Genomic DNA, 9,659 nt, shown 5'->3' on the forward strand with positions numbered 1-9,659 from the left:
GGAGAAGACTCGGACAGAGAGGGAGTATTGCATCTGTTGAGAGGAGTTGGCACTTAGGACCGCAGGAACAGAGCATCGAGTCCGGCGAACTGGAAGATGATTTTTTCTTTCTTTTTTTCATAAGCAGGACTGTCATCGGTACATACATATCACATTCACAAAGCAATCGTCTTTTGAGACGAGGAGAGGCATAGGCGCAAGCGGCATGGCACGTCAAGGAAGACATTGAGCGGTGTATTTACTTGGATATCCATTTGTTAACATTTACATATTTTGATCAAGATATTACTCTTATTTTTCGTGTTGCACAATCCACTGGGAATATCCTCCTACATTGGACCCCTCGGCTATTTCTAGCCCGACTTTTTTTTTGTTTTTTTTTGGTAACCATTCAATTCGTGGACCTCTCATTACCTTCGCCAAAAGCGGCAAAGCGACATTTGGGCTGGGCAATGCACGAATGCCCAACCAACCACCTCATCAAAAAAATAATATTGCGCTGGACAGACTACCTTCCTGCACGTTGGGCTGTTGTCTCAGACACCGATTGTTGAGATTGCGTGGTCAACGGTAACTGGATCTCACGACAAGGCCTTGCTGGCAATGTCGGTTATCAAGCGTATTTCACTCCATCAGTCTATGTGCTCGGTTATGGACCTTCTCTTTATGCTTCTCATCCGGGCAAAACTGGAGCGATGATGCTAGCAACAGTGACAGGAGTTCCTCAGATGTGGGACAAAGAACAAAAGAACTTCTAGAAGACCCTTTCCTTCTTGTTGTGGGGGTAAAAGCCGCGACTTGGATTGAGTCAGACGCTAGTCAGGGGTTGGTGAAGAGCAGGGCTACAAGCGCTTTAATTGTCGATGTTTTGACCACGGGAAAAATCGACAACTCCCCGCTTGCGATAAGGGAAATAACGCCAAAAAGGCAAGATTTTCAACAGGGTTCTCTTTGCTGCACTGTCCTTTGTTGTGCAGTAGCTGGCTCCATAATGCCCTCAGGGCCTCAAGGGGCGTGTAGCGGAGACAAATCTCCTATGCCCAGGAGGGCAACAATGTTCTAGACCGCTTGTTACAACATGTTGTTTACTATCTCGTGACTGCAGAGTATATGAAGCCATTTGATCAGGCGGTGTATTAATTCCTATTCTGTGGGGAAACTCCTGTTTGTCCTTCGGATATGTACACCGAGCTGACCGCGATAGGGCATGGTGAGCCCTGATGACGATGGACAGGGTTAGCTCATCCAAGACCACGAGAAACCTACATCAACCTGCACATGTTGGACATATTTACTAGTCTTCGAGTATAAGGAGTATCCTGGATATGAATATGCGAGCATGTGGTCTTTTGTAGGATGCTTGGCAGGATAGTCGGGGGACTAGCCACGACGAGAAGGAGGCAAGACTTTCTGTAACAAGGGCAAAAGGTCCTACGATAGACACCCTCACATAAGTGCCTAGAGATACGAAATACCCTGACTGTGGTTTCTTGACCATGGGGGAGCTATGGGCAGGTGGATGATAGTGATAGTCGCATGTGCGCAGCATGCGAGTGCGATCCATAGATTGGCACTTGGTCCTGATATGACAGTACATATTTGATATGGGTGCACTACTATAAGCAAGAATCTTACAGTTGATTCATTCATTTGAACGAGCATGTTTAGTACATGGTCAGGGCCAAGGGAACCGAAAGTCTGTAGCTACAATAACAACTACTGATGCTAACTGTATGGGTTACCTTCAAAAGCCGAAGGAGCCATATTCCGGGACAAATGATTACTCGAGTTATAATGTGAGACTGCGGTCAGATCAGAAGCATGTCCGCGTGCAACAGTTTGTAGTCCAAGTTGCTGTCTGTCTGGAGAAACACACATCGAGATCGTTGTACCCACCCATACCTAAAGACATTTCAAAGAAGCACGAGAGAGTTGACGTTCCTTTCTGTTGAGCTGGGGATCGTAATGCGCTAACCTGAATGTTGACTTGTGTCAATTCAAGCTTTGTATATTGCGAGCGTTTGCCATATGATCCAACATGATGAACACCCAGAGTCCAATTCCTGTTGATTAAACTCGATTGTCGAGAGAACCTGATGTCGCTCTAGCAAGAGTTCCCAGGAAAGTCGTTGATTGATAATGCGCCGACTATTGGGTGACATTGACGTTGAGCTGGGGAACTCCATGTAGGCTTTATTCCACCACTGTCAATGGGCAAGATACGTTCATATTGAAAGCCTCATGATCATATAAACCAAAAGAATTCATCAAGAAACATTAATGCCGGAGGATAGCATTGGATCCTTCTCTTGAGACCAGCCTGATCTAACAGAACTACACTCGTCAACACTGAGTCTAAATGAATCTTGATATTTGGACAACTGAGCCAACTTAATTATATCCCGCTGGTTATAGAGTCTTATGATGGTGAGCATAAATACGCCCCAAATCTTAGGGATCTTTCGTTCTACAGTGGTCACCTTAGGACCATATCATCACCAGCATGGACGATGCATGTTGTCGGCATGTTTAAAGAAAGGGATGAGTGTATGATTAATACAGGTAGAATAAATAGATTTGAAAATTATGAGAGCGACTCGTGACAGGCAATGAAAACCGGACATCTGTGCCTAAGACCATGGTGTACTAACTGAGTAACTGCCATGACCCTGAGCAATCGGATTTGGAGGTTACTGTCAAGCCATTACCGAACGATTAGAGACGACTATGGTTAGAAGATTCTATACTAAGATGTCTGGTGGGATCAAGTCGAATTTATCGCAGCTCCATGTTTGAGAGGACTGACCGAGTATCATACGAATGAGGTCCAAGCCCTGACTCACGACAGCCAGTAGAGAGATGGTCTAAGGGATTGCATTGTACATGCTGCTTAGAGGGGGTAATGCCGTGACTTAGTGATCGGCTGTGATTTAAGATGAATGCGCAGTGTCGTATGTTCGCCCGGTCAAATGACCAAGCCCCTGAAACAGGTTATTCTCAGCAAGTAAATCAGGTAAGGTGTCACCGAATAACTGCAGTATATGTTATGAAGACATTGCAGGTAGCGTTGAAAGCCCGATAATGGTATCAGGAAATGTATTCTTCCTCCGAGTTGTGTCTGAAGTCTAGGGAGCCGCATGCAACACACCACGATAACTTGACTGAACAATCCCGTAGCTGGACCATGGCGAGCGCCAGATGAACATCATTAAAATCATTATTATGAATATGCTAACCAGCCATGCCAGTTCGTCAATCGCTCCGCCCTCGTCATGGACAGATACGCACTATCCTCAAGCCTATCCTGAAGCTCCTTGAACTTTGGCGTGGGTGCTTTTCTCTCAAACAAGATATCTAATTCGAGGTATGTCAAGTTTCTCGTCTCGGGTAATCTGATATAACACCATATCAGACAGAAGAAGCTCGTTCCTGCGTAGAGGAAACATGACGCGCCGCCAATGTTCCAAGCAGATGGGTTGAGCATCTTGGGCATGATGATGTTGTTGAATATTAAACAGAGGTTATATGTAACCCGTGCGAGAGCAACGGTTTTGACCCGCAGTCGGGTGGAAGGTATTTCGGCTACCACGATATAACAAACGGGGCCGATGGTCATGTCGTAAATAAAAGTCATGGCGATGATCAAACCGCCCAAGGTCCAGTTCGCACCAGTGCGATCGCTCAGCACCACCCATACCACGCCGCCAGCGGTCAACAAGCAGATGGGTGCGAGCAATCCGTATATGTATAGTTTCCGACGACCCACGAAGGGGAGTAGGATCCAGGCAATGATGCCGCCGATGATGCCAACGCCGTAGCAGGCGGTTGAGAGGTTGAAGGATATGGAGGCGCTGAAACCAGCCTGTTCGAAGAAATAAGGTGCATAGGATGTGAGTGACCAGCCGCTGAATGCTTGGCAGACCCAGGCAATACATGAAATCTCTGTTCGTCGACGATTGACTCCTTTGAAGAGATCTCGATAGCTGGCTCCTCCGTAGTTGGAGTCCTTCTCCATCTTGTTGGTGTGCTTCATTAGTGAGATAGTATCCTCTATATCGGTACTATTCTTATTAGTAAGACGAGTCAGAGATTTTCTCGCCTCGTCCGTTCGTTCATGGCGTATTAGCCACCCTGTTTGCCATGTTAGTGGCATTGTGATTAGCAGGGCGAGTTCTCTTACAAGGGCTGTCGGGCGCGAACCACACGCCGAACAACAACGGTATCGCCCACGCCCATTGAAGCGCAAAGGGAAGTCTATAAGACCATTGAGAGGTTTCATGAACGAGAGACCGGAGGATGCCGGTGCCGATGACTTGTCCGACCAGCCAGCACATGTTGATGCTGCTAAGGACAAACGGTCGCAAAGCATTTGGCACGACTTCAGCTGAATAAGTCGCAGCAAGAATTTCGATAACACCCCATGACAGCCCTGAAGACACAGTCAGTATTTTTCGTACGACCAGGGGGTTGTGAACATACCAGAGAGAGCTTGTGAGGTTAATAGGACACCGATACTGTCGGCGAAAAAGGCAGGAAACACAGCGATACACATCCAAAACAAACTGGCAAGCATCATCTTTCGGTACCCAATAAGATCCGTGATGTAGCCGTGTGCCAAAAGTCCAATGATTTCACATGCAATTGCGGCGTTCTGCAGACCCATCTGCCATGACGGCGAGATCTCGTACATCTGATCTTCAGCTGGGGTGTCCTTTGGTAGAATTGGCTCTCCATATTTCTCTCTGAATGCAGGAAAAGCAAAGAGGCCAGTAACAAGTGACTTGTCATAAGCTCTGAGAATGTTTTAGCTGTGCAGTCTGAATATGATATGATTCTAGGACTTACTCCATGACCACTGTCAGGAAGAGCAATAACGACCATCCCACTGCCTTTGGGTACTGCCGACAGCATGAAAAGAAGGTGGCTTCTTTCTCTTCTGCGAAACCGCGATAGACTCGCCTCGTTGTTGAATCAGAGGCATGAGAATGCGGTAGCCATAGTGAATTGGTGAGGTCGTTTGGTAGAGACTCCAGCTCGGGCTCGCTGCTCCTGGGCGAACCTGTCGCGAACTCTGGCAACTCTGGCAGAGGAATGGGGCGTGCATCAGTGGGGATGGGGATAGCTTCACTGGAAGGGCCCATCTTTGAGTTGGTGCTGGTGGATGGTGTTGAATTCCACCAGTGTAGTCTCATGTCGAATTACGCGGGTTTCCAAGGTCGTAAGCGAGTGAGACCATGACTCCCTCTCTCTGTCTCTCGCTCTTTTGATGTCCGGGGTGGGTTATTGACGATTCCCCAGGTGTTTCATGGTTGTAGTTTTGTTTTGTTGAGGGAGAGAGTTTCAGTCTCCAGATCCATCCAAGAGAAAGAGAGAACTCAATGTTGGAACGAACGAACATTACATTGCTTGCATTGCGGGGGCAGCAGATCGATTGGTCAATGGCGATGTAGAGAAGAATCAGCTAGAGGCGAAGATGAGAGCTAAACCTGGTGACCAACACGTCACTTTTGTGCTTGGGGTTCCTGTTCGGGCCGTGGGCCACGGAGTTTGGTGGATATTCAATGGTAATAGTTTGTATAGACTACTGGGGCTGGGTGGGCTGAATAATTGCCCATGGGGGACGGTTTAGAGTCTTTTTCCCCCCCCAGCAGAGGCCCTGTAAATAGGTACGCGATCATACCCAGCCAATGAGAGCTGAAAATTACATTGTCCCATTCAAGATAGTAGTCCATATGATAAACACTTCTTTTCTCTTCAACTCAGTAAATCCCTTGATTAGCAACCCAGGCTCCCCCATCTTATGATTCTCAACCAGGTTCAAGTAAGCTCAAATGTGGAACTGTAAAGAATTTCAACCCACCAACATTCGCGCAAAAATCTGGAGTCGGTCCGATCCCCTTACTCTACCTCGGTCTAGGTTCCCCAATAATTGAATGTTTGGTATCTAATAAAAAGTCTGGCGTGACGGCGGCAACGTTGCCTGTAAAAGTTTGGAGTTTCAGCAGAGTTCTTACAAGCCAAGCCACGAGGGGGAAACCTGAGGGAGAAGATTGGTGTTTCTTGCGAGAACTCCAATCGTACAGTCAGCTCGTGTATGGTCTAATAGTCGTAGTTCTGAGTAATATGCTTCTTTGTACCACCGCAATGTGTTGATAATCATTATTAGTCTGTAACAGCTGCTATATTCCTCTCTCGTTGATGTGAGTGGTTTCTATCTGGGTTTGACTCGGTTTAAGCTTATCAACCACGTTTTGTAGCAATTGACTACAGCCCGCTTATCTATCGCCGATCATCCGCCATTGAACCATTGGATATCCGCTTCCAAGTATCGATGACATCTACTAACATGCCAGGCGACATGAATCGACGTTTTGTGTAGCTTCAAGATATTTGCGATCATTGCGAAGAGTGACTTTGCAATAATGGAACTTAGCTACCTACCTAGGTATGCACAGCTTGTTTCCTCTGTACCACAGGCTGGCTGTAGGCAGGGTCACGTGCCAACTGTTGAATTCTCATCAATGGAACTCAACACCAAAGCACTCTGTGTCCTGTCCCGAGCCTCAACGAATCACAGTCCATCAGCCTTTAGCGGGAAAGCAACGCGGCATTCAAAGACATACTCATGTTCGAGGTCTATGCGAGGCGGTGGGCCTTGCCGAGCATGCTATCGCTAGCTCGGCATCACGCGATAAGGAGCTATTCAGTGAGGCCATCAATCATCATCAAAACCACCACAACCAAAGCCTTCATCAGAAGCGAAACCACCACAACCCACAAGATTCACGTTTGTCCCAGAATCACAGTGGAGACCACTAAGAGACCCAATACACAATTCACAGAAAGACAAGGCAGAAAGATCACGGAGGGGAAAATGGGTTCCCAAGAAACCACCAATATCAAAACAGGGACCGGAACCATCAGAAATGCACCTAAAACAGGACAAACCAGAGTGGGATCAACGGGTTTTGATTGCGAACCTGGAACAGGAAGAGGCTGAGTACAAGGCCAGACGAGCCAGCATGACTTGGAAAGATAGACAGAAGGCATTGGCTGATATGATGGGATGGTCACTCGACATGCCTTATTCAAGAGAGTTGTACCATGCGCCTCAGGATTTCAGGTTGGTCAGGAGGCGCAGAGCAATTGAGCTGATTCGGATGGTATTCGGCTATCAGCTCAGTCCACGCTTGAAAAGAGAGATAGCAGACAGGCTACCATACCGACTTCGAGGCAGTAATATGAGAGACGTCAGACTCATCTGTCTTGACACTGACAAATTCAGGAACCTGTCCGAGGGACAGAAGGGAGCCAAGTCGTTCCATCTCGGTGTGGCTATTCTGGACACCAGGGATCTTCGAGACGTCATCCAGAATGGCTTCAAATTTGATAATCCATCAGACCTCATTCAAACTTATCAGTTTGCCGTCCAGGACCGCGTGCCCAAAGTGGACCGTTTCTGCTTCGGTGACACAGAGGCCATATCTCGAGAGGACTTGAAGCGCAGATTCGTTGAGTGGCAGAAAGGAAGAGATGTGATCGGCGTTGCATACACGCTTCACAACGACCTGGCCCTCTTGAAAGAATTCGAGATCATCCTGACCGCAATCTGCTGGATCGATCTGGCCCTAGCACAATACATTCCACTTCAAAACGCAACTGCACCATCGCTGGCAGTTGTGATGAACAGACTGAGGATCCGCTACGCAGGCAAGCTGCACGAACCGGGAAACGACGCGCATTTCGCCATGAGGGCTCTCCTTGGACTCGCAGTTCTGGATTTCTGGCGCGAGTGGACTCACTGGGGAGATGGGCTCGGTGCTATCCCACGCTGGTACGACCTAGCTACAAAAATAGTTCGGGCTGAAGTCCCATGTCCAGAACGACATGGCTTCACGGATTGAAGTTACGTTGGTTGTGACTGCACATCCACATCAAGACCGGCTGGGTATTGTATTAAAGACAAGTCTCACCACAAGCGGCAACACAAGACTCATCAGAAAGCTCCACAAGGAACGGAGGAATGAGGATTAATGAGGTATGGAAGGAGTTACAATGGTTGATCGAGATGCGAACCATGATTGCAACTGGAGCGATATCACTCGTCGTCGTCGCTAATATGAGCCAGGGAATACTGGCTGACGTGTATGTTAACACCAAGAACGTCTTTCGCTCAGGATCATTTCACAGGACTGGAGGATGATCTGACGAGACCCAAAATATGGCAAAGTCAATTCTGAGCAAAACACCAACACAATCGTCAACTGCAAATCACATGCCGTGGATTACAGGTCCACAGAGACAGACAGAATCAGGCTTCCAAGTTGGTTCCCCATCGTCGGGACTGGGCGTCGCATTTTCGTCCTTGTTCGATGTTATCTGGGGTATGGCACCACTGAGCTGGGTTCAGCAGGTTTGCCACTGACAAGAGACAAGGCCAGGCTGAGCCAAAAGCTGTCACCTTGTGTTGGCTGCTGCTGGTGTTCGGTGGACCCCGCCTTGACGTGGTCAGATGTTCAGAGCCTGAAGACGGAGCATGAGGCCAGGGGTTGATAGAGGTCGACAGTTGCTGAAGGCTTCATTCCGGCAAGGGCCGAATTGCATAGACATATTGGCATAGCAGTCATATCCAGTGTCTGTAGTTGTAGTTGTATACTTTAAGATACATACTTATACAGTATTATATATAGTACAGAGCAGTAAGTCGCAGCCAATGCAAGGCTGTTGGTGCTCCACATAACAAATAAAACATCAACAAACTACAAATCATTAACCCGAATAAAAATGATAATAAGGCACATATTATTATTATTGTCATATTGAAAAATACGTTTCACAATGATCATATCCTCTCCATTCCCCAAGTTTCCAAATCTGGAATGCCCTGGTTCCCCGGAATCGCCCGAATAGGTCAGACAGCCCAGGGGCCAGCACCTACAATCATACCACCATCGACCGACTCTCAATTGGCAATTGAGAATCCTACGGCTCATGATCAACAGCGCAAAAAAAAGCTGACAACAATGTAAATTAGTATAAGAGACTTGGTCCAACTCGTCAAAATGGAGTGATTTCTCATCATCATCAATACAGTCCAGTCCAGTCAAGTCCTGTCTTCTCAGCTCACCATCATCTCAAAAAGTGTCTATATCTTCACTTACACTTACACCAACACCCACTTACACAATGGCCGCCATCGCTAGACCTGCTCTCGCTAAGCCTGCCGCTTACCCCAAGTAAGTCCCCATCCATATCCACCAATATCCCAAAGATCCTAACAATTATTAAAGGGCTCTCCCCGTTGTCGTTGCTGTCGGCAGCTTCGCTCTCGTCGCTAGCTACGTGACCTCCCAACTGGCCACCACATCAGCCAAGTTCGATCGCTCTTTTGCAAAGTACAACACTCCCGAGAGTGAAGCCAACCGGGCAAGGACCTTTGACGGTGCCATCGAGAACCCCAGGACAAGTCTGTTCAACATCCTCGGTCGACGACAGTAGATGGCCTTGTTTGTCTACAAAACTTCATCATAAAGGATCCTACAGATCTGCTTCTGCATACGCATATACAATTTCTTCACGTTAAGCGTTCTTTATTACGTCTACAGCATCGCCTGGTTATACAGGGCGCAGAGACGGACATAGCATTTGGTGGTTGGATA

The 9,659-nt window shown here is 47.5% G+C and overlaps 3 protein-coding genes across 3 annotated transcripts; 2 read left to right on the forward strand and 1 right to left on the reverse strand.

Annotated features, from left to right (window-relative positions):
• Window positions 1-3,220: 3,220 nt before the first annotated feature.
• On the reverse strand, window positions 3,221-5,192 carry FPRO_08416 (uncharacterized protein; the record flags this gene model as incomplete). The annotated part of the gene is made up of 4 exons (XM_031222082.1): window positions 3,221-4,131; window positions 4,181-4,429; window positions 4,480-4,793; window positions 4,846-5,192. 4 exons carry the CDS (start codon window positions 5,190-5,192, stop codon window positions 3,221-3,223), a joined length of 1,821 nt encoding a protein of 606 aa, XP_031087576.1.
• A 1,734-nt stretch (window positions 5,193-6,926) lies between these two features.
• Window positions 6,927-7,904, forward strand: FPRO_08417 (uncharacterized protein; the record flags this gene model as incomplete). Its single annotated transcript, XM_031222083.1, has 2 exons — window positions 6,927-7,123; window positions 7,286-7,904. 2 exons carry the CDS (start codon window positions 6,927-6,929, stop codon window positions 7,902-7,904), a joined length of 816 nt encoding a protein of 271 aa, XP_031087577.1.
• A 1,282-nt stretch (window positions 7,905-9,186) lies between these two features.
• On the forward strand, window positions 9,187-9,498 carry FPRO_08418 (uncharacterized protein; the record flags this gene model as incomplete). Its single annotated transcript, XM_031222084.1, has 2 exons — window positions 9,187-9,236; window positions 9,291-9,498. 2 exons carry the CDS (start codon window positions 9,187-9,189, stop codon window positions 9,496-9,498), a joined length of 258 nt encoding a protein of 85 aa, XP_031087578.1.
• Window positions 9,499-9,659: the final 161 nt, after the last annotated feature.

This window comes from Fusarium proliferatum (assembly GCF_900067095.1).
Source record: "Fusarium proliferatum ET1 genome assembly, contig: FPRO_scaffold011, whole genome shotgun sequence".
Classification (NCBI taxonomy): domain Eukaryota; kingdom Fungi; phylum Ascomycota; class Sordariomycetes; order Hypocreales; family Nectriaceae; genus Fusarium; species Fusarium proliferatum.